The sequence below is a fragment of the Scyliorhinus torazame genome, chromosome 10 (genome assembly GCF_047496885.1).
Source record: "Scyliorhinus torazame isolate Kashiwa2021f chromosome 10, sScyTor2.1, whole genome shotgun sequence".
Lineage (NCBI taxonomy): Eukaryota > Metazoa > Chordata > Chondrichthyes > Carcharhiniformes > Scyliorhinidae > Scyliorhinus > Scyliorhinus torazame.
In genome coordinates this window covers 142,058,147-142,086,075 of record NC_092716.1, presented here as the reverse complement: position 1 = coordinate 142,086,075, position 27,929 = coordinate 142,058,147, and the positions used below count along the sequence as shown (strand labels likewise).

Below are 27,929 nucleotides of genomic sequence, written 5' to 3'. Positions count from 1 at the left end.
ATTTCTGAGACCCTCCACTCCCCCACTCCCGTTTTCAAAAGTACCTTATCCTGTATCCCCTGGGGTGGTAGAAGCAGAAAGGTTGAACCTGCCTCCGTACAAAGTCCCTCACCTGCAGATAATGAAACCCATTCCCACCCGGCAGTTCAAACTCCTCTTCTAAATCCTCCAAACATGGAAAGTTCCCATCAATAAACAGGTCCCCCAGCCGCTCAATCCCCACTCTCTGCCACCTCTGAGACCCCCCATCCAACCTCCCTGGGACAAACCGGTGGTTCCCACAAATTGGAGCCCACACTGACGCTCCCTCCACTCCCATATGCTTCCGCCACTGTCCCCATACCCTCAGAGCTGCCACCACCACCGCGCTTGTGGAGTATTGAGCCGGCGAGTACGGCAGAGGTGCCGTTACAAATGCCCCTAAACCTGTGCCCCTACATGATGCCTCCTCCACCCACTCCCACATCGACCCCCTCCCCCACTACCCACTTCCTGATCATGACTATATTTGGTGTCCTTGTTGTCGAGGTGTTCGAGTATTGATTGTAGGGCCAGGGAGATAGCATCTGCTGTGGACCGGTTGCGGCAATAGGCGAACTGCAATAGATCGAGACCGTCTGGGAGGCTGGTGTTGATCCGTCTCATGAGTAGCCGCACGACGCATTTCATGATAACAGACATCAGGCCACCGGTCGGTAGTCATTGAGGCAGGCTACCTTGTTCTTCTTTGGTACTCACGCACACGCACAGATACGCACACACACAGATACGCACACACACAGATACGCACACACACAGATACGCACACACACAGATACGCACACGCACAGATACGCACACACACAGATACACACACACACAGATACACACACACAGATACGCACAGACACAGATACGCACACGCACAGATACACACACACAGATACGCACACACACAGATACGCACACACACAGATACGCACACACACACACATATCCAAACCCATGAATGCAAAAAATAATTCCTGCAATCTTGAAGCAAGGAATCTGGGTGAAGCTGCGATTTCTAATGAAAGAGGTGGAGATAGATTGAGAGAGAGTGAAATAGTGGCAGCTTAACTCAATTCAGCAATTCAACAATAACAATAATTTACATTTATATGGCACCTTTTATGTAGTACACTGTCCCACGGTGTTTCACAGGTGTGTTAATAAACAAACTTTGGCCCTGAGCCAAAGCAGGAGATATTTGGACAGGTGATTAACACTTGGTCAAGAATGGTCTTAACGGAAGAGAGACCGAGAGAGTTTTGAGGAATGAATTGCAGTTTAGGGCTCAGCAGATGAAGTCTTGGCCACTTATGTTTAAATCAGGGATAAAGGAGAGACCGGAATTGGACGAGTTCAGAGAATTGTGGTACTGGAAGAGGCAGAGGACTCCGAGGGATTTGAATAGGAGGATGAGAATTTTAAAATGGCGGTGTTGCTAGGAACCAGTGTAGGTCAACGAGCACAGAGGTGTTGGGAGAAAGGGATCTGATGGGTTAGGTCAAGGGCAGCAGAAGATGAAAGATGGCGATCTGCTAGAGTAGGGATGATGGAAAGGAGCTGGAGGTCGAATATTGAGCTCAGGCTGGAAAGAGTTTGGTTCAGTCTGCTGTGTCTGTGGTGTTGCCTCCCGCAGTGTTCAAGCACAGTGTCCAGGCATCAAAGTCTGATTGGGATGATAGGCAATAAGCCCCACATGCTACATGGCATACATACCTACCCATGGAGATCCATTTGGGATGCGTGAAGTGCTCATTTAACTATGATTGCCAATTCCCAATTGCCTTCAGCCGCACAGTCAGAGGCCTTTGCAGTGAGTGGAAGTTATTCGTGGTCGGTGGCACAGACAGGACGGGACTAGGGTTATCATTGGAACGGGCACACACGATCCAGAGGTTGGCATGGAGAACCCGCACAGGTTGCCCCCCCCAGCAGAGCCTATCCCCAACCACCCGTGGCAGCTCACCACAACTGCCCCCCCCCCCCCCCCCCCCCCCCCCCCAGTTGCTCCCACACACACCCTCCGATCCACAGTGGCATCAAGCCCAGGGCCATCAAGATGATTTCCTGTGAGCGAAGATGGCTACTCACCTCCTAGGGTCTCTGCAGCAGCCCTTCCGCCAGGTTCACATTTTTCAAAAGAAGTACTACTCGGCGCCAGCATGACCACTTGCTGGGGAGGCCGCTGGATATGGGGTGGTTCCTGTTAATTGTATGGAAATAGGGCTTAAGTGGTAATTATTGGTCTCTCACCGCGCTATGGTGGGATCCCCATTTTGCCTACGCAAACGGTTTGGCACCCGGCGCGATTTTCGTTTTTGGCCTCTTCCACTATTCACCGGCCACTGAATTGCACCTTATGGCTACTTTACTATAAAACATAATACAACATAGACACAAAAGGAGATGTTACTTTGGATAACCAAAAATCTGGTCGAAGTGGTAGATCTTAAAGATTGTCCTAAAGGATGACAGTGCGGTAGAGAGGATAGGTATAGGGAGGGAATTCCAGAGCTTGAGGCCTCGGCAACTGAACACACAGCCATCAATAGTGAGCAGTTATAATTAGGGTCTGAATTAGATGAGCACTGATATCTCTGAGGATTGTGGGGTTGGAGGAGATGACAGAGATAGGGAGCGGTGAAGCCACAGAGGGATTTGAAAATGAGGATGAGAATTTTGAAACTGAGGTGTTGTTTCATTGGTCAGCCAGCACAGAGGAGGTGCTGCAGTTTTGGATGAACGCATGTTCCTGAAGTGTGGAATGTGGGAGCTAACCAACTGCACTTTGGAATGGTTAAGCTGAGCGGTCACAAAGGTGTGAATGAGGGCTTCAGAAAGGGAGTAGAAAGGCCAATGAGTAAACTCTCCCCCTTTCACATACCCATGGCCCATTCTCACCCCATTGTCCCTGGACTATCAACGTGTCTGCCCAACATTAATCTTACAGCTACAAGGCATTGATTCTGGTCCATTTATCCAACATCAACCTAAAGCTACAAGACATTGATAGTGCTCCATTTATCCAATAGAGGCTAAACAGTTTAGTTTAACCCAAGCCAGCCTGGATCATCTACAACAAGCTGTTCCCTCACAGTCTCCAATTTCCTGTACTTGTTCCCACAGATTCCAGCTCTCCCACTTTTCATTCCCCTATAACTTAAGCTGAAACTTCACTTTGGATCAAAGCTCTATTAACACAAGCCTCTCTCTTTCTCTCTCTTGCTCTCTCTCTCCTTTCTGCTCTCAGATTGACATCTACGCTCGGGAGGATTTGAAGCAAGGTCTTCAGCTGTTTGACACGGACGGAAATATTGGCCTCACAAACGCTTGGAGCATCATACAAACAGATGTAGGTCCACCTGTCTTTCCATTTCACAAATTCTAGAGCTAATATTTTATCTGAATGGCCTTTCACCACATATTGTTGGAGATGAAGAAAGATCATCGATCTGAAGGATGAATTCTGTTTCTCACGGCACAGTTGCTGCCAGATTTGCTGAGTAATTCCAGCAATTTCAATATTAATCAGTGTGAATGGCAGTCAGCTGATCAGTTGTAACTGGTTTGTTTTTGAAAGGAACATATTGGAGGACTATCAGCTAATGCATGGGTCCTTTTTCCCCCTCACTTTAAAAAATAATAATTTAAAGTACCCAGTTCTTTTTTTTCCCAATTAAGGGGCAACTTAGCGTGGCCAATCCACATACCCTGCACATCCTTTTGGGTTGTGGGGGGTGAGACCCACGCAGACACGGGGAGAATGTGCAAACTCCACACAGACAGTGACCCGGGGCCGGGATCGAACCCGGGTACTCGGTGCCGTGAGGCAGTAGTGCTAACCACTGCACCGTGCTGCCCTTGGCGCTGGGTGAATCTGTTAAACCAATGGAATGTGATGATAGTGGGACTTCGGTGCGGAGGGGAAGGGAGGTGCTAAGTAATTTCAAACCAAAGACTGGTGGTAATAAAGTAAATGTGTAAATAAACAAAGTAGTAATTAAAGTAACTAAGTAGGTGATTTCAAAAATATATCTCTCATATACATGAATTAAAAAAAATCATAATTTGGAGTAAGGGGATTAACTGTAAATATTTGAACAGGTAGACTTTTGAGCAGAATGATGGGATAGCTGAGACCCATTTCCTGTAACTCCTGTGATATGTGGGGACTCCAGGATGCTTTCTGTGACCCGGATAACGAAATGCACAGGAAGTGTCTCCAGTTGCTAGAATCAAATTCAGGATTTTGAAGCTTCAAGTGTGGCTCAAATCACTGCAGGTCAAACAGGAGGCTGCAAATTTCCTTAAGTTCGCCTTCCACGAAGTGGTCACTCCGCAGCTACAGCAAATAAAAAAAGATAATAAAGTAGGTGATCATCTGACATGGCATGAAGTTGGTACGAGAATCCTCCAGGAGTGTGGCATCTCTTAAACTGGTTTTCAGAGCTGAAGTCCAGTAAGGCTGTCGATAAATGGGGGAATGCAATGTAGAGCATATCCATGACATTATGGGGCAAAGGACAGCATGCAATGGTGAAGGAGAGGGTCCTAGTAATGTAAGGAAACATATTGAGGGCATGTTAAAAATGCAGGACCACAACAGTACTAATCTCCGCATTACCCCCAGTGCCACATGTTATTGAGTAAAGGATTATGAAGCTGGTGAAATGGTTTCAGATTCCTGGCGCATTGGAACCGGTTCTGGGGCAGGAGGAACCTGCACAAGGTGGATGTCCCAACAGACTGGGACTTCTGTTCATGGAGGAAGGTGCTGTTGGGGATGGTTGAATCTAATTGGCAGGGTAAGGGGTACCAGCAAGCAGTAATAAAGAGGAGACACACAGAGCAATGGGAAAGACCAACAGCATTAGAATAAAGAGTAATTCATAAATAGGAAAGGTCTAGGTCGGGAAACACAGACTACGTTAGGTTTAGAGTGCATGTGTGGAGCTGTACAGAATCTGGTAAATAAGATTGGTGAGCTGGAGGCACAAGCAGCCACATGGAGAATGACATAGTGACAATAACAGTGACTTGGCTTCAACAATGTTGGGAGGTGGGGGAAACATATTGGGCTGGATTCTCCAATCACCGACGCCGTAATCGCATCTGGGGTGGCGAGGCTGCTTACAAGGGGGCAGTTTTTGACAGGCCGGTGATGTGTTGGGTGTTCTGGATCCGTGGAATACATACAGGCTACCAACACTTAAAATAGTACATCCCATGGGGGCAGCAGTGACAAAGCAGGCTGGAAACGGCACCCCATGTGCAGGGGACTGCCGCACACCCTGAAGACTCGGCCGCCCATCAGGCTGAGGAGCGAGTCAGAAGGGGAGGACAGCGACGGCCCACGGTGTACATGCATCGTTAGTCATTCCATGAACTGACGGACACCACACGCTGCAGAAGACTGTCTCAGCAGAGAGACAGTGCGGCACCTGTGTCACGTTCTCATGGACATGACATCCTGTGGAGGAGGACGACACCCACTCCCGGTGGCCGACACCCACTCCCGGTGGCCGTGAAGGTGACCACAGCCCTGTACTTTTAAACCACCTGGTCATTCCAGGGCTCGAGCCGGGACCTATGTGGCATTTCACAATCTTCCACCCACAGGCGCATCCTGTGATGGATGCTCTGTGTGCCCAGGCATCAGACTATATCACCTTTGAGCTGGACCAGGCCCACCAAGATGCTCGAGCTGCAAGTCGAGGGGTCATCGATGGCATGCATGTCGCCCTGCGAGCACCAGGGCATCAGGAATGCCCTATATTAGCAGGAGGTGGTTCAACTCTCTGAATGTTCCAATGGTGTGTGACCACCACCTCCGAATCATGCACGTGTGTGCCCTCTACCCTGGGACCATGCATGACAGTTACATCCTGGGGCACTCGGAGATTCCCAATATCTTCAAGGACCATCCCAGGATGACGGGTAGCTTGTGGGGGTGAACGGGTACCCGCTGAGGTCATGGCTGATGACGCCGGTGCAGAGGTCTGAGACCAAGGTGAAGACCTGATACGATGAGGCCCACACTGCCACCTGTGCTGTCGTTGAGTGGTGCATCGGGTGCTGAAAATATAGTTCCGTTGCCATGACCACTCTGGCGGTGCCTGCCAGTGCACCCCCCAAAGGATTTCCCGCTTTGTGGTGGTTTTCTTGCCCTCCTCAATCTAGCACAGCAGCGGAGCGACATGCTTGAGGAGGAGGACGTGACTTCATCATCATCTGAGGAGGCGGACCAGGTGGAGGGACATGCAGCCCCGTCTGAGGGGTAGGCGAAGTAGGAGGGGCTAAGGGCCGAGCCCGAGGAGCAGCCGGAGGATGGAGGACAGGCTGCGGTGAGGGTCCAACATGTCAGGAGTACCAGAGAGGCCCTGATCATCTCCAGATTTTCCTAGGATGAGACTACGTCAGTTCAACAGCCCCCCCCCCCCCCCCCCACCTTCTCATTTCCATGCCCCCCCTTCCAATCTCCCTCTGGAGGGCCTGGAGCCAGGGTGCCCTGGTCGACTTACCGATGACACTGGTGTTGCCGTGCCACCCTGTTCTGTCCACTGCCCTCGAGATGCGCCACTGTAGGGAGGGGTGATTTGGAAGAACTGGAGACCGATGTAGTCTCCTTGGTTAGTATGCCTCGGGTTGGTCTCCAGTGCTTCCTCCTTCCTGACGGTGCCCACAGTGCCCTGATGACTCCCATGTGACAGAGGGGCAGCTGGAGTTAGCTCCAGAGTCTCAGAGTCATTTGGCACTTCCAGTCATGTAGGTTCCCCATTGTCTGCACCATGGTGTCGACACCCTCAGTGATGGTCCTCTGTGACTGGGTCATGCTCTGCAGTTCCTCGGCAATGTCCACCTGTGTCTGGGACATGTCCCTCAGTGACTGTGACATGAAGTCGAGGCCCTCAGCCATAGTTGTCACAGACTGAGCTATGCCCTGGACACCACCTCAGGTTTTCCACTGCGGTCGCCAACCTTTGCAGATGCTTTTTCTCCAGATTGTGCGTTCTAAGGCAACCGATTCCCATGTGCCGATGGGGATGTTGCATTTATTTAAGGAGACTTTCAGAGTGTCCTTGTAGCATTTCCTCTACCCTCCTCATGATCGCTTGCCACTGTGGAGCTCGGAGTAGAGCACCTGTTCCAGGAATCTTGTGTCGGGCATGTGGGCAATGTGGCCCACCCATTGCAGCTGGTCGAGCATGACTAGTGCCTTGATACTGGGGATGGGGATATTGGCTTGGGAGAGGACGCTCATATTGGTACGCCTATCCTGCCAGTGGATTTGCAGGGTTTTGCGGAGGCAATGTTGGTGATATCTCACCATGGATTTGTCCATGTTTCTGATGCAGACAGGAGGGCGGAGACCACGGCTGCTCTGTAGACCAGGAGCTTGGTGCTGGGTTTGAGGTCTCGGCATTCGAAAACTGTTCCTCAGGCATCCGAAGACTGCAATGGCACATTGCAATCGATACTGGATTTCAGAGTCAATATCTGTCATGCCGAGGGGAAGCTCCCGAGATATGGGAAATGATCCACATTGTCCAGGGGCTCACTGGACCTGGACGTGAACGGTGAGGGAGCGTTTAAAAGCAATTCCCCCTAGTTAGTGGTGAGAGGCTGAGGCGTGAGTTGGGACGAATCAGATGGCGTGGGAACCAATAATGTTGATAATCTCATGGGGACTCATTTTTGACACTAAATGCTGTTGTATACAACAGCAATCTGGCCAACTTAGCCGTTGCAAAACTCCCTGCCAAACGCGCCCAAAGCCAGACTTTAACTTTGGTCCGCTGAATTGTGTCCAAATTTCTTAGACTATTTACAAGACATTTCCGTAACTTCCTTTTAGTGATACTGATTCAACCTAACTCCTACTCTGCCCCAATCCACAAGTCACTATCATAAGGGATGCAGTCTCCCACAGTGTTCTCCAATCTCTGATAAATGTGGGTGTTCCTCTGATCCCTTGAGCACATGATCACTGGTAAAATGACAGCAGTTTTCCAGAACTGCTGGTGATTGGAGTGTCATCTTCAGGACAGCTGAATTTTAAAAGGTCCATGAAACCTCTCAAAGTAAAACTGATCCAAAAGGGAAGACTGAAGGACATCAACACTTGCTCTCTTGTGAACGGGAAGAGGATAGATTCGGAGTCGCTCAGAGATCTCCTGCTCCTTCATAACACACTGGAGAAAAGACTGAGAAGCCAAAGCTTCAAACTCCAACAAAGTATTTCACAGCCGTATCATTAATTGCTGCATTGAGAATGAAAAAAAAACATTAACGATCACTTTCAGTGAGACCAGAGAATCCCGACCAAGATTCCCACATTTCCTTCAATATGATACTGCTTCACAAGGACAATGGGAAGACTGGACCAAAATCAGATGATAAGAAAACACTATTTTCAACAATGGAATGAATCTCCAGAATGGCATCAAGACTAAATTCCTGTAAAGAACTCTTTAGCCCTGGAAATTTGGCCATGGCTCCTGCATTGTAGGACAGCTTTGGCGGGAAGAAGAATTTCAGATGAGACTCAAGTGTGGGCATCAAGTTACTTTCAGCGAAGCTAATAGTCTGCATCAACGCTCTAGCAATGGGAATCTCTGTGGAATCAAGCTTTTTGTTCTCCCTGAACAATTCTTCATGGTCAACCCTTGATGTACAAGGCATCCCATTGATGGGTTCAGTGGGATGAAGATCCAAAATGCTGCTCTTCCACAGTAAACACAGCTGACTCCTCAAAAAGGATAACAGAGACTTCAAATAGCGTACCAACTCTAGATCCTCAGCTTCAAACAGATCACTTGCTGCTACAATGGCTTTTTTCCATGAACCTTCAGGAAAGAGACAACGTAGGTCCAAAGGTCCTCTCGCGGGTGGTCACCGTCTGCCACAGTCCCTGGTGTCCTCATCCTCCGGCCTAGCTTCAAAAAGAACAGAGAGATCGATAATCTCCCGCCCAGCCCGTGGTCTGGTGGCTGGAGTCTGTGATGTAGTATCAACCACCACTGAAGAAATAAACCTCACCAACTGCCGTTGATTTGAAATTTATCCTTTCTACACATGACTTTGGAAATTCCTCAATGAAAGGTATCCAGTTGTCCTGTTACAGGTCGACATCTGCTTTTCCCAGAATTCCCAGTTGTATACAGACATCGCCACTCATTAAAGATTTGTTTTGATTGCAGAGAACTATAGTAATGACAAGGGAAGCCGGGTGAGTTCAGAGGGAGACGTTTATTCAGCTTTACAGCAGCACATAAATGGGGTCCAGTTACACATTACCGAGTCATTACTTCTTTCTCTCGGCTACTACAGAGACCGACCTATTAGACAAATGCTGGTTAATTCCCGGTCCAATCAGAACAAGGAAACTATCACCCCAGCTGGATGAACATGTCAATTGCAGATTATTACCCTCTCTATCTTATACTCTAACATCCCAAATTAATTCAGTAAACAAGAACAGGCAAACTGGTTGAACACACCACAAAAAGCATGTTAAATGGTAGACGCAACCAAGAGCGGTTCCATGATTTTCTCAGCAACCCACTCAGACATCAGTGATCATGGCGAGCCACTAAAATCCTTTAAAACGCAGGATGGGATTTTCCAGCCCTTCCTGCCAGTGGGCCTCCTCGTCCCACTGAAAGTGACCCCCGCATCATGTTCCCCAGCGGTGGGACTGGCGAGCCTTGCAAAAGGCTGTAGACATCGGTGGAACTGGAAGATGCCACCAGCAGCCAATAGTGATCCGCCACTGCTGCATGAAAATGTGTTGTGGGGCGGCTGGAAATTCCCACCTCTGTCTCTCTCATAGACATTCCAGCTGATTTGTCAAGGATATAGCCTGTCTGTCTCATAGTGATTTCAGCTGCTTTGTCAAGGATATAGCCTGTCCCTCTCATAGACATTCCAGCTGCTTTGTCAAGAATATAGCCTGTCTCTCTCATAGACATTTCAGCTGCTTTGTCAGGGATATAGCCTGTCTCTCTCATTGAGATTTCAGCTGCTTTGTCAAGGATATAGCCTGTCTCTCTCATAGACATTTCAGCTGCTTTGTCAAGGATATAGCCTGTCTCTCTCATAGACATTTCAGCTGCTTTGTCAAGAATATAGCCTGTCCCTCTCATAGACATTTCAGCTGCTTTGTCAAGGATATAGCCTGTCTCTCTCATAGACATTTCAGCTGCTTTGTCAGGGATATAGCCTGTCTCTCTCATTGAGATTTCAGCTGCTTTGTCAAGGATAGAGCCTGTCTCTCTCATAGACATTTCAGCTGCTTTGTCAAGGATATAGCCTGTCTCTCTCATAGAGATTTCAGCTGCTTTGTCAAGGATATAGCCTGTCTCTCTCGTAGAGATTTCAGCTGCTTTGTCAAGGATATAGCCTGTCTCTCTCATAGAGATTTCAGCTGCTTTATCAGGGATATAGCCTGTCTCTCTCAGACATCTCAGCTGCTTTGTCAGGGATATAGCCTGTCTCTCTCAAAGAGATTTCAGCTGCTTTGTCAAGGATATAGCCTGTCTCTCTCATAGACATTTCAGCTGCTTTGTCAAGGATATAGCCTGTCGTCCTCATGGACATTTCAGATGCTTTGTCAGGGATATAGCCTGTCTCTCTCAGACATCTCAGCTGCTTTGTCAGGGATATAGCCTGTCTCTCTCAAAGAGATTTCAGCTGCTTTGTCAAGGATATAGCCTGTCTCTCTCATAGAGATTTCAGCTGCTTTGTCAAGGATATAGCCTGTCTCTCTCATAGACATTTCAGCTGCTTTGTCAAGGATATAGCCTGTCGTCCCCATGGACATTTCAGATGCTTTGTCAGGGATATAGCCTGTCTCTCTCAGAGACATTTCAGCTGCTTTGTCAGGGATATAGCCTGTCTCTCTCATAGACATTTCAGCTGCTTTGTCAAGGATATAGCCTGTCATCCTCATAGACATTTCAGCTGCTTTGTCAAGGATATAGCCTGTCTCCCTCATAGACATTTCAGCTGCTTTGTCAAGGATATAGCCTGTCTCTCTCGTAGACATTTCAGCTGCTTTGTCAAGACTATAGCCTGTCTCCCTCATAGACATTTCAGCTGCTTTATCAGGGATATAGCCTGTCTCTCTCAGACATTTCAGCTGCTTTGTCAGGGATATAGCCTGTCTCTCTCATAGAGATTTCAGCTGCTTTGTCAAGGATATAGCCTGTCTCGCTCATAGACATTTCAGCTGCTTTGTCAAGAATATAGCCTGTCTCTCTCATAGACATTTCAGCTGCTTTGTCAAGGATATAGCCTGTCTCTCAGACATTTCAGCTGCTTTGTCAAGGATATAGCCTGTCTCTCTCATAGACATTTCAGCTGCTTTGTCAGGGATATAGCCTGTCATCCTCATAGACATTTCAGCTGCTTTGTCAGGGATATAGCCTGTCTCTCTCAAAGAGATTTCAGCTGCTTTGTCAGGGATATAGCCTGTCTCCCTCATAGAGATTTCAGCTGCTTTGTCAAGGATATAGCCTGTCTTCCTCATAGAGATTTCAGCTGCTTTGTCAAGGATATAGCCTGTCGTCCTCATAGACATTTCAGCTGCTTTGTCAAGAATATAGCCTGTCTCCCTCATAGAGATTACAGCTGCTTTGTCAGGGATATAGCCTGTCTCCCTCATAGAGATTACAGCTGCTTTGTCAGGGATATAGCCTGTCTCGCTCTAATATGCAGATTTGGCAAAAGGTTATCCTGCCCACAATATGCGGGATTTACATTGCCATGACTCATGCGATCGCGTTGGATCTCGCGCGGCGTTCCGAGTTGGGTAGATTCCCGGGAGCGGGGTCTCCCGGCTTATATCAGCCACACTGTGCCATGCTTTTCAGGCACAATGTGGCCATTGGATCCCAAAAAATATATTGAAGGCTTTTAGAATAATGTTGAAGTTTATGGAGTCTTCAAGAGGACATTTCTGGTGACCGGTCCTACAGTGCAATGGAATGAACTAACCTGGTGCTTCTGCTCTTTAGTATGAAGGCCGATGCAGCAGGAAGTGTTCCTTCCATAACTTACACTTTTAGCCTCTCGTTGGACCCTCAAGACTTTCAAACTGGCAGGGCAGGGGCAGTGACTGCCCTCCTGATACTGATATCGCTCCTACTCTCCAGTTTGCCTCCTGCTTAGGTACATTGGTGATTCTTGATTTTACCATGTTTTCTTCCAGTTTCACTTTGTGGGTGTTCTGTCGATGGTACCAGCTCTCCATTAGATTCGTGTCACCTCCGCTGCTACCATGTTTCAGACAATGGGTGTGTGGCCTATCTTATCTGGAGTAACTTTGGTGTAACTCAGCTAGTTAATTCAAATGGCTTTATTTAGCTTATACACAAGATAGGTTAGAGTAGATACATCTCTCATGAGTATGGACTCTCCCAGCCCTGCTCCAGAGTCTTTAGTACATGACTGCTGGTGTCACTGTTACATCATGATATAAATCACTAACTCATTACCTTAAATATTTTATGAACCTATAATACCACACAGTCACACTGAAAAAATAATAATGTTGTTCACAACCTCAGTGTTCCAAAAGCACTTGAAGTCAACAAAGTACTTTTTGAAATGTAGTCACTGTTATAATGTCGGAAATGTAACAGCCAATTTATACACAGGAAACTTACACAAACACCATTGTCATAATGGCCAGGTAATCTGCTTTTTCTGTTCTTCAAAATAGCACCGTGGGATCCCTCATATTGCCTGGACAGGGCAGCCAGAGCCTCAGTTTAATGTTTCATCTCAAAGGCATCTTCACCAGTACAGCACTCCCTCAGTACTGCAATGAAGAGTCAGCCTACATTTATTTGCTCAATTCCTGGAGTGGGACTTGAACCCACATCCTTCTAACTCAGAGACAAGAATACTTCACTGAATTGAGTCACTTTCTTGGGCATCACAAGCGCCTGTGAAGGCTCTAACTATTTTGATTCCTGTGAAGGCTCCAACTGTTTTGATTCCTGTGAAGGCTCTAAAGTGCTTAATTGGTTTCCATTTAAAAAAATAATAAATTTAGAGTATCCAATTCATTTTTTTCCAATTAAGGGGCAATATAGCGTGGCCAATCCACCTACCCTGCACATCTTTTTGGGTTGTGGGAGCGAAATCCACGCAAACACAGGGAGAATGTGCAAACTGCACACTGACAGTGACCCAGAGCCGGGATCGAACCTGGGACCTCGGTGCCGTGAGGCAACTGTGTTAACCACTTGCACCACCGTGCTGCCCTGATTGGTTTCCATTTTAACCTGTGCTGCACTTGATGTTTCAGTCTCTCAACTATCCAATTCACTCAGATTCACTCCTCCAGCTCTTGTCAAGTCAATCACTGTTATTGTCTATTAATTGTGTTTAATTGGATGTAGATGAAGGGCATTAACTGGGAGTTCACTCGAGCACATATCAAGAAACACTCATGAGGGGCAACGAAAGAGGATCTCTTTGTGAACCTGCCCCAGACAAGTTTGTCATCCGCAGGTCCAGGCAGTGGGTGGCTGAGGGGGTTGTCCCTCTACAATGATTATCTTCGGGGCTGCGTGTTCCTGGAGAGGAAGTAGGCAGTAACTGGCACCATTGAATGATCAGCACTGCTGCCGCACAGCACTAGGGACCCGGGTTCAATTCGGACCTCGGGTGTCTGTATGGAGTTTGCACTTTCTCCCTCTGCCTGCGTGGGTTTCCTCTGCGTGCTTCGGTTTCCTCTCACGGTCCAAAGATGTGCAGGTTAGGTGGTTTGGTCATGCTAAATTACCCCTTAGGATGTAGTTTCAGGAATAGGGCAGGGGATTGGGCCTAAGTAGGTGCTATTTCGAAGGTTTGGTGTAGACTCGAGCCGAATAAACTCCCTCTGCACTGTAGGATGGCATGATCCTTCCATGCCTGATGGGCACCATGGGAATTGGGGTGTTTTTTGACCCTGTTAATCACATTTTGATTTAATGGTTCAAGTTTTTCCTTTGTGATTTGTTTTTGTTTGATGCAGTGTTGTCCCTTTGAGGGGTTGCTCCTTTGATTTGGCCTTCAGTTTGTTTAATTTAGTTTAACTGGTTATACTCAAAAGGGTATTAAAAAAAAGCTTATTGAAACTGCTTATGGTTGGGTTGGAAGGGATGCGCGCACGTGATTGAGTTGGAAAGGATGTGTGTGTAATGTTTCACTCTAAATCAATGGAAGAGTGAATAAATATTGGTTCCAGTTCCATCCTTCACCAACTGGCTTTCTGAATTAAAACAATCACCACCCCCTCCATTCACTGACTGTCATACAGGTAATAAGATGGTGATTGGAAAGATGGATGCAAGTGACTTTTTAGGTATTGGGTCATTAAGTAGTCCAGGAAATGAAATGTAGACTGGGAGAGAAATACAGGGTAGGGCTAAGCTCAGAGGCATACGTCATATAGAGTTACACTGAAAGAAGCCCTTGAGATCGATGCAGTCCATGTTTATGTCAAGGATGGAAATGGATGAGGTTAATGAAAGGTTAATGCTGTCTAATGGATTACCCTGACGTCCTTTACATTGGCTCTTCCAGTTCAGGTGCTGCGGAGTTTCAAACTACACCGACTGGTTTGAGGCCTTCAACACCACTGGAGCACCAGACTCCTGCTGTCGGGAATACAGTGTGAGCTGTGGCCTGCATTCTCCAGATACGTTTTGGAAAGATGTAAGTACCCAGAGCACTGTCGCCGGTGGGTTCTGTGTGGGGCATGGCTCTCGGATGCCCCAGGTGGTAAGGGATGCAAGAGGTTGAACTAGATGGTAGCGACTTGCCCTATTTCAGTTAGAGCCTCCTCACCCTGGGGTTGATCAGCCAATAATCAACCAGTTGTTCAGCTGATGCAACCCACAGTCATACAGCCTGCGGATCAATGACCAGGCTCACACACAACAAATGACCATTTGCAGGAAGCTGCCTAATGTCTGTGGAACTGCACAGCATGGAAGAGTCAGCACATTTTGGAGAGAATGATAGATGGGGCTGGCAGACTCCAGAGGGTAGAACATGGTTATATGTGAAAAAAATGTCATCACAAAAGTTTTTGGGATCTCACAGATACTGATACTGTAACATGGGTTATTCACGTACAGTTGGTTGGTGCTCTGACCAGATTAATCCCACTGAACACTGATGTTAACTGTGCCATAAGTCATTAAAACATTAGCTACTGCAGAAAACTAAATTGGCTGTGTATAGTCCTAATCAGAGTTACATATAGCATTAGATCAAAACCCCACAGAAACCGGCCATTCCACCCAACCAATCTACACCAATCGTCCCTCTCATAGGCTTGTCTGGTTTCCCCATAACTGTCTCTATACTGTTCACTTCAACTCTCTACAGATTGAGTTCCCCATTCTTTGGGTAAAGAGGTTTCTTCGGAATTCTCTATTGAATTTCTTGTTGACTATGATATATCGATGCTCTCTAGTTATTCTCTTCCCCACAAGAGGAAACATCCTCTCGGTATCCCCTCCATGAAAACCTTTCAGAATTCTAAAGACCTCAATGAATGAGGTCACCCCCTCAGCCTCCTTTCTTCAAGAGACAAGAGAACCAGTCTGTCAATCCTTTCCTGATATGTAAACCCACATATTTCTCATATCATCCTTGTAAATCTCCCCTTCACTTTCTCCACAGCCTCTATATCCATTTTATAATAGTGAGTAGAAGTGTAAGCAAGGTCCGATCCAGGGTTACAAGAACCTCCCAACTCTTTAATTTCATCCGAATGCTTGATTTTTGTTTTTATGGTCTTGCCAACCTGTGGCACAACTTTTACTGATTGGTGTGTTTGTCCTCAGGGAACTCTTTGTTTCTCCCCCCCATCTCAACTTTCACACCTTACAAGGAATAAATGACATCCCTAATCTTCCTACCACAATGTACTTCCTCACATTTATCCACATTTGCCAATTATTTGCCCATTCTGCAAGTTTATCAATATCCACCTCACCCCCACCTCCAAATTTGGTCCCTAACTCCACCCATCCCTCAAGTTGGTGACATTCGCAAATTTTGAAATTGTGGGCAGGATTTACTGAGCAACCTGTCTCCTCTTTTTTTTGGCACCGGAGGTGGCCCTCCAGCAGGATTTTATGTTGTCGCTGTTGTTAACGGGATTTCCGGTTGAATGTATCCCTCGTTTCCGGGAAACCCGAGACAGGGGTGCGCCGTCGGTGGGACAGGAATATTCTGCTGGAGTGAACAGCTGGTAAATTCCGCCCTGTATTTTGGATTCTAAAAGTCCAACTCGTGAGCAGTAGTGGTCCCAGCAGTGATCCTTGTGGAACACCATCTTCTTTACTCACTATCTGAAGCGAACTAGCAATTCATTCTGTCACTTGTACCCTGACTCCACATTCTCTGACCTTATTCATTAATCTATTCTGGGGAACCTTATCAAAGACCTTTTGTAAATCCAGATAAATTATATCTACTACATTACCATTATCTACTCTCTGTCCCTGAAAAAAATCAATCAGGTTGGTCAAGCAAGATATTCTCCTTTGAAATCCATGCTGACTATTCATTATTATATTTCACATATTGAGATGTTCTTCTATTCTCTCCTATAGTAAGGGTCACCTAATTTTTCCTGCCTCTGATTCTGATATAAAGCTGATTGAGCTTTGATTCTATGGACATATTCTGTCCCCTTTCTCAAATATAGGAATTATATTGAATATCCACCTGTCCTCTGGAACTATACCTTTTTCTAATGAAATTTTAAATACGAGTAATAATGGGTGCGATTCTCCACTCCCACGCCGGTTGGGAGAATCGCCTGGGCCGCCAAAATTTACCGCGACGCCGGTCCGACGCCCTCCCGCGATTCTACTAAGCGGCGGGAACAGCACGGTCGAGTTTCGCGGGCTGCAGGCCGGAGAGTCGCCCGAGACACCCAAAACGGCAATTCTCCGGCACCCCTGCTATTCTCAGGCCCGGATGGGCCGATGTCACGCCGTCGCCGTTCATGCCTGCTTTTTAAAGTCGTCAGCCAGTCGTGCTGGCTGACGCTGAGCAGAGAGGAGGTGAGCGGACTGTAGCGCAGTGCCCAGAGACCGGGTCGGCTTCCCTGAGAAGGCTGCGGCCAAAGGGGGGGGGAGAGGGAGAGTGTGCAGGTGGGAGGGGGGCGAGGGAGAGTGTGCAGGTGGGAGGGGGGGTGCGGGAGAGTGTTCAGGTGGGGGGGGGGGGTGAGGGAGAGTGTGCAGGTGGGAGGGGGGTGAGGGAGAGTGTGCAGGTGGGAGGGGGGGTGCGGGAGAGTGTGCAGGTGGGGGGGGGCGAGGGAGCGGAGTGCAGGTGGGAGGGGGGTGGGAGAGTGTGCAGGTGGGGGGGGCGAGGGAGAGTGTGCAGGTGGGGGGGGGGTGAGGGAGCGGAGTGCAGGTGGGGGGGGTGGGAGAGTGTGCAGGTGGGAGGGGGGGCGAGGGAGAGTGTGCAGGTGGGGGGGTGAGGGAGCGGAGTGCAGGTGGGAGGGGGGGTGGGAGAGTGTGCAGGTGGGGGGGCAAGGGAGCGGAGTGCAGGTGGGGGGGGGGGTGAGGGAGCGGAGTGCAGGTGGGGGTGGGGCGGGAGAGTGTGCAGGTGGGAGGGGGGGTGAGGGAGAGTGTGGATGGTATCGTCCATCCGCGGATGCCACATGTCAGCCGCCCTGATCTGGCAGGACGGTGACAAGGACACGGCCGCAGGGTGCGTGTGGCTGAAGGGCACAGGCGAGTGGCACACTGGTGAGCAGTACGGTGTGAACTGACCGTTGGGCGCAGACAGTGACCAGATGTTAGGCTGGCTGCGTGTCTGCAGCGCGACCAGGCCACCGGGGCACACAGGTACCCCATGCAGCCCGGCCGACGAGGTGTGGAAGAACCTCCGTGTAACTTGTCGTTTCTCTGCCCCCCACCACCCTCCTGCAGGTCACCATGTATGCCAACCAGACATCGATGTTCACTGCTGTGGTTGGAGCCGCAGCTCTGGAGTTTGCCATCCGGCAGCATAGAGTCGGACGGCCCACAGTGGCTGCAGATGCAGCGGTTGCCGATGCAGCAGAGGGGATGGCCGCAGAGTGGCCCGTCGTCACCGCGCAGGCCGCAGGCGCTCAGGACCCGAATGTACAGGGGGATGCCGAGGGGAACATTGACCGCCAGACGGCGAGGAATGCAGAGGAAGTGCTTGGGGGGGGTGGGGGGGGGGGGTGGGGGGGGGGGAGCAGGAGGAGGAGGAGGAGCAGGAGGATCCACTGATGGTGGTGCTAGGGCACCACACGCGTCCAGCAAGGCCGAGGGTGTACCGTGACAGAATGTCGTTCGAGGCCCTACCGGACATCACATGCAGGAGGAGACTACGGCTCAGCAGGGAGATGGTCGCACATATATGCCAGCTCGTGGCGCACCTCACACCACGTGGAATGGGAGGAGGACACGCGATACCAGTCTCTGTCAAGGTGACGGTGGCCCTAAACTTCTATGCGACCGGTTCCTTCCAGGCGCCGAGCGGAGAACCTATCCGGGATATCACAGGCATCGGTCCACAGGTGCATCTGGGCCGTCGCCTTGTACGCCATCGCGGACAGGTACATTCAATTCCCCGAGGACCGAGCACAGCAGGAAGCACGGTCACGTGGATTTGCCAAGGTGGCCGGGATACCGATGGTCCAGGGTGTCATCGATGGTGTGCACGTCCCCATGCTCCCGCTTGCAGACAACAGGGACGTGTTCATGAACAGGAAGGGCGCATACTCCATGAACATTCAGGTGGTGTGCGACCCCCACATGAAGATCATGCACGTGTGTGCAAAGTACCCCGGCAGTGTGCATGACGCCTTCATTCTGTAACAGTCGTTCATCCCCGCAATGTTCGATGGATGCCCCCCCGCCCCGGCTGAGGGGCTGGTTGCTGGGCGACAAGGGCTATCCATTGAGGTCATGGCTGCTGATGCCAATACGGAGGCCTCACACCAACGCGGAGAGCCTATACAACGAGGCACATGCAGCAACCAGGGGTATGGTGGAGCGGTGCTTCGGGCTGCTGAAGATGCGCTTCAGATGCCTGGACCGATCAGGAGGGGCCCTGCAGTACCAACCCGACAGGGTCGGTCGCATAGTTGTGGTCTGCTGTGCGCTGCACAACATTGCCATGCAGAGGGGAGATGACCTGGTGGAGGAGCCGGAGGGAGGACCCGACGCCACCGGAGCCAACGCAAACGAGGGGGAGGAGGAAGAGGGGGGTGAGGAGGAGGAGGATGGCGTGCATCAGGGTGGGGGGTGGGGCACAGGACACAGACACTGCCCGGCTGCTCGTTACACCCAGGAGGCTGCGCGACAGCACCGCCGCGGACAGCGGGCACGCGACGCGTTGGTGGCCACATGGTTCACGCACTGTGGGGGTGGGATTCGCTGAACACTGCCACTTGCACCGTCACTCCTGTACACGGGCACCACACTGCACCCCGCACCGCGTTCACGGCAACAATTCCACATCACCTTACCACTACGGGATTGCACAACATCGATGATTGGGTAAGCGGGTGTGATCAGTGCCATGTTGAATGATGACAGCCCGCTCTGCGATGAGCTGTGTGCTCAGATTCGCCAGCCAAGGTCTGACTCATGGCTATAGCTGAACCATGCACTCCGGTGCTCACAGCCTTCGTGACGGATATTTCACCACATGCCGGTGGGGTAGCTGGCGTCGGTGTACCGAGGACAATGGTGTCCGATTATGGGGGGGCGGGGAAAGGGTCACCACATCCGGAACAGACCTTGAACGGCTCGTATACCACGACGCCAATCGGGCACCCTCCCGAGCCCCCTGGCACCGGATATAGCACACAGTCTTACAAGTCAAATTTAACAGTGCGTTTATTCGTGTGGTGAACATAGGTGCCCTACCCCCTACAACTAAACTGTGCCCTGCACCCGTGCCAACTTCTTACATGCCTAACGACTTTGCCTTACGGGCCCTACCACCACGTCTAGGTGTGTTCCCAAATGGTACAGCAGGAGTGGAGGCGGACTGCTGAGAATCACGCCCTTCTGCATGGCTCCCCTTCGGCACGCGTTTCTTGGGGTGGCCTGGCTTCGATGGGCCAGGCTGCTCTGCGGGCGTGCTGGATGGCATGGTGCCACCCTGACCTGCCCCCTCCCCACCAGATGCGCCAGGGACGGAACGGGGGGAGGCCGAGTGTACCGGGACATCCCTTGGTGGAGCTACCGGGACAGGCCCCAGAACCACCTCCTCCCTCGGGGAGCCCGGTGGCCCCCGGGCCTCACTGTGGGATGGAGATGCGCTCGGAGACATGCCCCGTCGCACCCCCGACACCTGGCGCTGCCAGTCCTGGAGGCCTGCAGCGGTATCGACCCCGGTCCGAATGTTCGCCGAGACGGGGCCCAGGGAGTGCCACATTCCTGCCAAGGTCTGTGCTATCTCGACCTGTGAGTGCGCGACGCCATCCATCACGTGCGCCAGGCGGTCTATGCTCTCCGCGACCGACTGCTGGGACTGAGCCATCGCTTGCTGGGACCGGGCCATGGCATGGTGAGAGTCAGCCAGGGCCCGGAGAGCGGCGGCAATGTCCTGTTGGCTCTGTGAGATGGCTACCTGTGAGAGGGCAGCCCGCTCCTGGGCTATGGATGACGCGTGCACGTGAAGCCCAACGCCTTGCAGAACTTAACCCATGGCCAAAACCCCTTCACCCATTGTCTCCACCGCGGACGCCACCCGTGCGATGTCGGCCTGGGTGGCTGCGATGAGCGGCACCACTCCCTGCTCCTGGACGCGGATAGACTCCTCCAGCTGCGTGTGCAGGTCCTGGAAGATGGCTCTCATCCCGTTACTCAGTCCCTGGGTGTCCATACGCATCGGTTGTCCGGGTGGGTCAATTACATCCAGGAACCCGGGAACCGTCTGGGTGGCAGCTGGTTGCTGGGTCTGGGCTGCCGTCCGACCGTCCAGCCCCTCGGCTGCTCCAAACCCCACCTGCTGTACCGGCTCGGCTGTGGGGTGCGCACCAGACAGTGACACGGGAGCCTCATCACTTATCTGCCCAACCGAGGTGAGAGTCTCTGCGATGCTGAACGGTGTGGGAGACAGCAGTGCCGCAAGCTCGAGGTCATCATCCGTCCAGAAGTCTGGTGTGGACTGGTCCCCCTCATGGCCCGGCGCAAGCTCCATGCGGGCCATGTCGTCTTGACCTCCAGATCGATCCAGCGGGTGTGTGGCCGTGATGTGGTCTTCGGCATTACTGTCCACCCTGTCCTGTGTCCCAGACTGTGAGGTCTGCCCTCCTGTCCGAACAACTGCCAACCTCTGGCGTGCGTCCCTGGATGCCGTTGCGGTGGGTGGCGTTGTGCTGCTTCCTGGGCGAGACGTCCCTGAAGGTTCGGACGATGGCCCTGGGGAACATAAAAGATTCGGGGTTCGTTAGACACGGTTGCGGGGTGTATGGTGGTGGTGGGTGCACAGTGTGAGGGGGGATGGGATCAGGGGTGCAAAGCCAGAGTGTGAGGGGGGATGGGATCTGGGGTGCAGTGGCCAGAGTGTGAGGGGGGATGGGATCGGGGGTGCAGTGGCCAGAGTGTGAGGGGGGATGGGATCGGGGGTGCAGTGGCCTGAGTGTGAGGGGGGCGATGACGGGTTGGGGGGTGAGGACATGCAGGGTTCTCTCACTTGCTTCTGCGCCTCCGACCTGGCATGGCGCGACCTCCCGGGTGGCGGATCCCCCAGCGAGGTCCAGGGCCCTCTGCTCGTGAATGGTTAGGAGGTGCAGGACCGGAGAACCCCCTCCGGTTCTCATGCGCTCCTGCTGGTTATGCGCTGTCTTGTCCTGGGGGGGGGGGGGGGGGGCGGATAAAGCATCACCATTAGGCGGGTATCATCAGGGCATGCAGATATTGACAACATTGTTGCTGGTTCAGGAGACAGCACGCCATGGGTTCGCTCTAGGGGGGTCCCGGGGCTCATGTGGGTTGAGTAGATAGTTGGGCACCGTGACCCCCCCAAACCCCCTGACACCCCCAACATCGCCCCTGATGCCCCAGTCCCCCCAATACTCCCAATGCCCCCCCCCCCGTGACCCCCCCAAACCCCCTGACACCCCCAACATCGCCCCTGATGCCCCAGTCCTCCCCAACACTCCCAACTCACCCCCCGTGACCCCCCCAAACCCCCGTGACCCCCCCCAAACCCCCTGACCCCCCCAACATCGCCCGTGATGCCCCAGTCCCCCCCAACACTCCCAACGCCCCCCCCAAACCCCCGTGACCCCCATAAACCCCCTGACCCCCCCCAACATCGCCTCTGATGCCCCAGTCCCCCTCAACACCCCCACCCAAACCCCCGTGACCCCCATAAACCCCTGACCCCCCCAACATCGCCCCTGATGCCCCAGTCCCCCCCCCAACCCCAGTCCCCCCCTCCCCAACCCCACTCTCCCCCCCCCCCCCCCCCCGTGCCGGGGGGCGGGGGGGGAGCCTGGGGGCACCCTCATGGCACTTACCCTGGCAGCCCGGGTGAGGTCGTGCAGTTTCTTGCGGCACTGCTCCCCCGTCCGGGGGGTCTGCCCCACAGCACTGACTGCGGTGCCCACCTCCCGCCAGCCGCGCCTCACCGCGCTGGATGGCTGGCGATGCCCACGTCTTGGGCAGAGGGTGTCCCTTCTCCGCTCCACCTCATCCACCAGGGTGTCCAGGTCCATATCCCGGAACCTCGGTGCGGCTCTTCGGGGCTCAGCCATCTCCTCAATTCTCCTCCGGGTCCTCTGTGTGCGGTTCGCGCAATTTATGACGCAGCGGTGCGTCATTCGGGCATCGCACGGTGACGACGCGGCCTTCGCGGAACGCCCCCCTGAGGTTCTCGCGGCCCCGATCCTAGCCCTTTTTGGGGCCCTGAATCGGTCGGGATTGGGGCCGTTCCGCGCCGTCGTGAACCTCGTCGGCGTTCACGACGGCGCGGCCACTTCGGCGTGGGAGTAGAGAATCGCACCCATTAATACCTTTGACATCTCTTCCCGAGACTATTTTTAAAATACATAGATAGATAAAATACATGGATGCAATCCATTCAGGCGAGTCGTTTTATCCTCTTTGACTTTGATTAGTTTATTTTAATGTACTTACCTCACTATTCATCTCATTATTCCATATCATGTTTACCTGTTCTATCTCCTGGTAAATGCTGAAGCAAAATAATTATTTCCTATTTCTGCCATCTTTCTATCGTTACCTGTACTTAATCCTGCCTATTCTTTAATGGTCCCATTTCCATCACAGCCTTCTTTTATGATGTGACTATAGATATTTTACTATTTTGTTTTACCTTCCTTGATAATTTATTTTATCTCCCTTCATCTTCCTATTTTTTTTACTTCTCTCCCAATCACCTCTCACTCTCCTCAGCTGTCGTTGGGCGAGATTCTCCGATATTGAGGCCAAGTGTTCGCGCAGTGTTTCACGGCAGCGTGAACAGGGCCCGGGCCCATGTTCTGGCCTATTCTGGCCCCCACAGGGGGCCAGCACAGCGCTGGAGCGGTTCACGCCGCTCCAGCCTCCTTACGCGGCACCAAATGGGCGCCACGCCAACCCGCACATGCGCAGTTGGGGCAGCTCAATCCTGCACATGCGCAGTTGGGCCGCGCCATCCTGCGCATGCGTGGGGAACTTGTTACGCGTGCCGGCCCCGACCCAATGTGGGGTCGGTGTTCAGGGGCCGGTCGCGCAAGGAAGTTGGCCCGGGGGGGGAGAGGCCGACCCGCCGATCGGTGGGCCCCGATCGCGGGCCAGACCCCATCGGAGGCCCCCCCCCCCCTTGAAGGACCCCCCCTCCACCCCCCCCAGCATTCCCGCAAAGTTCCTGCCGGCAGCGACCAGGGGTGAACGGCGCCGGCGGGACTGCCATTGTTTTCACCGGCCGCTCGGGCCGGAGAATCGCCGCTCGCCGTTTGCGGCGATTCTCCGAGCGGCCCGGCGCAATTCTCGCGGCGCTGGTTTTGGGGGGGGTGGGAGAATCGCGTGCGGGTTTCGGGGCGGCATGGCGCGACTCGCGCAGCGCCCCGGCGATTTCCCACCCGGGGGGGGGGGGAGAATACCGCCCTATGTATTTAATTTTCTAATCCTCAATTGTACTCTTAAATATTCATGTATACATGAATTTTCACTAGTTTTTATTTTGTCCTTTTAGCAGAGTACATTTTTCCTGCACTCAGTTGAACACAGTTTAAAAATGTTCCCATTGCTTTCTACATCATTGTTTCCCAGTTGCCCATTTTATATTCTCAAATTCTACTCTCAATACCTTAATCCGCTTTTCTCCAATCTATTAACTTGATGTTAGTCATGCTTTGTTCTTCTCTATCATCACCTTAAAGCATATGATATTATGATCACTATTGGCTAGATATTTCCTCTCTGTTCTGGTTTCCTCTGTTCTGGATCATTGTCCATTACCAGAGCCAATTGTGAATCTTCCCTAGTTGAGATTTCTAACCCAATATGTAAAACGGAGTTCTGAAGAAGAGTCATATTGGCTTTGTGACATTAACTCTGTTTCTCTCTCCATAGTTGCTGCTAGACCTGCTAAGTGTATTCAGAACTTTTGGTTTCTTTTGTAGAAAAAAAGAGTTCTGTACACAGCATAAGAACTCCATTTTGTTATCCCCTTTACCTACCTCTTCGATTCAATGCCTATCTAGATAAGGCTTGAAATTCCCCATGATTATTATGCTATGATTTTTACTCGTTCTCTAATTTGTCCACCTATTTCTTCTTTCAGCTCCCTTTAACTATCTTGCTACATTGGTTGTGATTGATTATTAACTTTACCCTTAGGGATTCTATTTTTCCTGATAGCTGCACACCCTTTTTCTCCTGCCATTATGTTATCCTGAGGAAATACATTGGTCCATCATACCCTTCCCCGGTCTTTTCCCATAACTTCTGTTACTTGTTCTGCTATATTCATTGCTCTTGGTTTCTCCACTAACCAGCTGACTATCGGACTTGACATTACTGAGTCCCATTCCATTGATATTGTGATCACTTTCCCCACATAATGTACAGTCACTCACTTTTTCAAAACCTGCATCATCACCATTCCTCAAATAACCAACCCTTGAACTCTCGCCTTTGCATCCTACTACCCCACCTTCAACCTCCCTATCCTCCAAATTGTCACCTCCTAAAATTGGGCCCATTTTCCCCAGAACTCCATGTTTGAGTCCCTCCAACTCTGCTCATTAGGAAGATACAAATTACATCCTATGTGACTGTGACAATGGCAAACTTTCAACCTTTTTTCTGGACGAGCTGCAATTAACTCTAACTTAACATTTGGATGACCAAAGCCAGTGACTTTGGGCCCCATATATTCCACATTGTGTTGCCTGTACCCTATCCCACCAGATCCCACACTCTGGAGTGTGTTCCCTCAAACAACTTCCCCCCCATCTCTCTCATTCTCTCTCACTCCTTTGAGTCCTTCTTTAAAACCCAACTTTTTGACCAAGCTTTTAGTCACCCCTTTTAATATCTCCATCTTTTGGTTCAGTGTTGAATGTTTCAGATTATATTTTTGTAAAATTGTGCTACATGGGAAGGCAAATGTATTGTCCCTGTCACAGTAAAATAAAAAAGCTGAACGACGAACAAATTCTGAAGGAAAAAATGGAAAGATAAATAATGAATGAAAGTGCAGTGAATAAATGCTCAATATAACATGATTGCTAGCTAATTAGCTTGAAGCTTCCACTACTTCCTAATGCACTCAGCAATCAGCTTCAAACATGTAATTTAACTAGTCAGTTTCAAACCCAATTGGTCCAATATACATTTTCAAACTTGGGTTAAGCTAGGCAGTCGCTCCCCATCCTCTCTCAGGGACACACACACATAATTTGCTGGACCCTGATTCAGCAGCTCTCAACTCTTAACGTGTCCTGGTCACCTCTGGGATCAGTGACCTTGCATTTGTTTCCAACCTGGTAAAACCTCAATTTAAAAATTCTCCTCTGGCCTGGCCTGGCCTCCCCCAATCTCTGAAACCGACTCCAGTCCTACCCTGATTTATCTGAGCTTCTCCAATTCTGGCCTGTAATGATGGACTTTCACAGCCGTCATTTTTGAACAAAGAGGATTTATTCATAAGAAAACAGCAGCCCCATGGATGCACCGAGCTCCCTACATATCCCCTGGCCATGAGAGCTCCCTAAAATGTCTCCTGCCTGAGGGCTGCACCACCTGGGGTGATCACCCACTCATGTCTCAATTGGTCCCCCAAGCCAGGTGACCCTTACTCTGCTGTGTTTCCCTTAAAGGGAGAATCACCACATGGCCTCTTGTGCATTCCTAATTTGAATCCCTTCCCCCAACTGCCTGGGCTTAAGCTCTTCCTCAATCTCTCTCCTTTAAAACACCGCTGAAAAACCTGATGTGAAATCTCCTAACATGGCTCGGCATCAAATTGGAAATACTTCTGCGAAGTGCCCTGGCATGTTTTACAATGTTAGTGACACTACGTAAATGCAAGTTGCTGTCAGCAAGATAACAGTAAGTAATGTACTGACAGATGCTGTACCCAAACTTTAAGAAATGTTTCTCCCTTCCCATACTGAACATGAAGCTAAGGAAGTAAAGCTGTCACTGGGATCAGGTTCCCAGCTGATGAGGCAGCACGGTGGTGCAGTGGTTAGGACTGCTAAATTAATCATTATTCCCTTGCTAAATTGATCATTATTCATATGAGTGAGAACTGATTTAATTGTATGTGTCTGTGTGGAGAAAGAAGCTGGCCCTCACACAACATTGAGATGAATGCTGCTGTTTATTAAGGGTATAGAATCATAGAGACTGAGGAGTCTGTTCAGCACACGCTAGCTCTTATGGAGAGAGTTGGGAAGGGTTGCTGGTATGTGATCAAGTGCTCATTTTCATCACCTCACTCAACCCTGCTCAATGGTTCTGACTGGTTCAGATCAATTGGGGTTGATGCAGGCGCAGATTGAACCCACAGAGTTAGCAGGCCACACCAGCTAATATAACGTCTCACTGGAATCTGAGACTAACACGTAGTTGTATCTTCTTTTTAACAGGCCTGCTATGAAAAGGTCAAGATGTGGCTTCAGGACAACCTTCTTGCTGTGGGAATCTTCACACTTTGCTCAGCCCTGGTCCAGGTTAGGCTGCAATGCACTCATTGTATTGTTTAAAAAATTTTTTTTTAGAGTACCCCCCAATTCATTTTTTCCAATTAAGGGGCAATTTAGCATGGCCAATCCACCTAGCCAGCTCATATTTGGATTGTGGAGGCAAAGCGCACGCAAACACGGGGAGAATATGCAAACTCCACACGGACAGTGACCCAGAGCCGGGATCAAACCTGGGACCTCGGCGCTGTGAGACAGCAGTGCTAACCACTGCGCCACCGTGCGGCCCCATTTTATTGTTAACCAGCACTTTCTACTCGGGGCATTTGCTTATTTCGGTTTTATGAGGGATCTGTGTGTTCTTGTACACAAATGACAATGTTAACATAGATACAGCAAGCATTAAGGAGAGTAAATATTATGTTTATTATAATGGTTTTGGAGGATGAGGAAAACATGACTAATATATTTAGATCTTGGTAAGACCACAGTTAAATATAGTGTGCGGGATTCTCCACTCCCACGGCGAAGTGGCCGCGCCGTCGTGAACGCCGTCGAGGTTCACGACGGCGCGGAACGGCCCCGGTCCCGACCGATTCAGGCCCTGACAATGGGCCAGGATCGGGGCCGTGTCATCTACACGCGCCAGGCCTTGTCGCCCGCGTAAAAGCGGCGCCGCATAGATGACGCGGCCAGCGCCGCATAACGGCCATCATCCGCGCATGCACGGGTT

General features: G+C 50.7%; 1 protein-coding gene across 6 annotated transcripts in view; it reads left to right on the top strand.

Annotated features, from left to right (window-relative positions):
• The window catches only part of tspan4a (tetraspanin 4a), a 294,538-nt gene that overhangs the window by 253,595 nt on the left and 13,014 nt on the right, over positions 1-27,929 (top strand). For all 6 annotated transcript variants that reach the window (XM_072518788.1, XM_072518789.1, XM_072518787.1 and 3 more), the window contains 3 exons: positions 3,278-3,379; positions 14,605-14,736; positions 27,143-27,226. In XM_072518788.1, the coding sequence (XP_072374889.1) occupies positions 3,278-3,379; positions 14,605-14,736; positions 27,143-27,226 (318 nt within the window). The remainder of the gene's footprint in view (positions 1-3,277; positions 3,380-14,604; positions 14,737-27,142; positions 27,227-27,929) is intronic.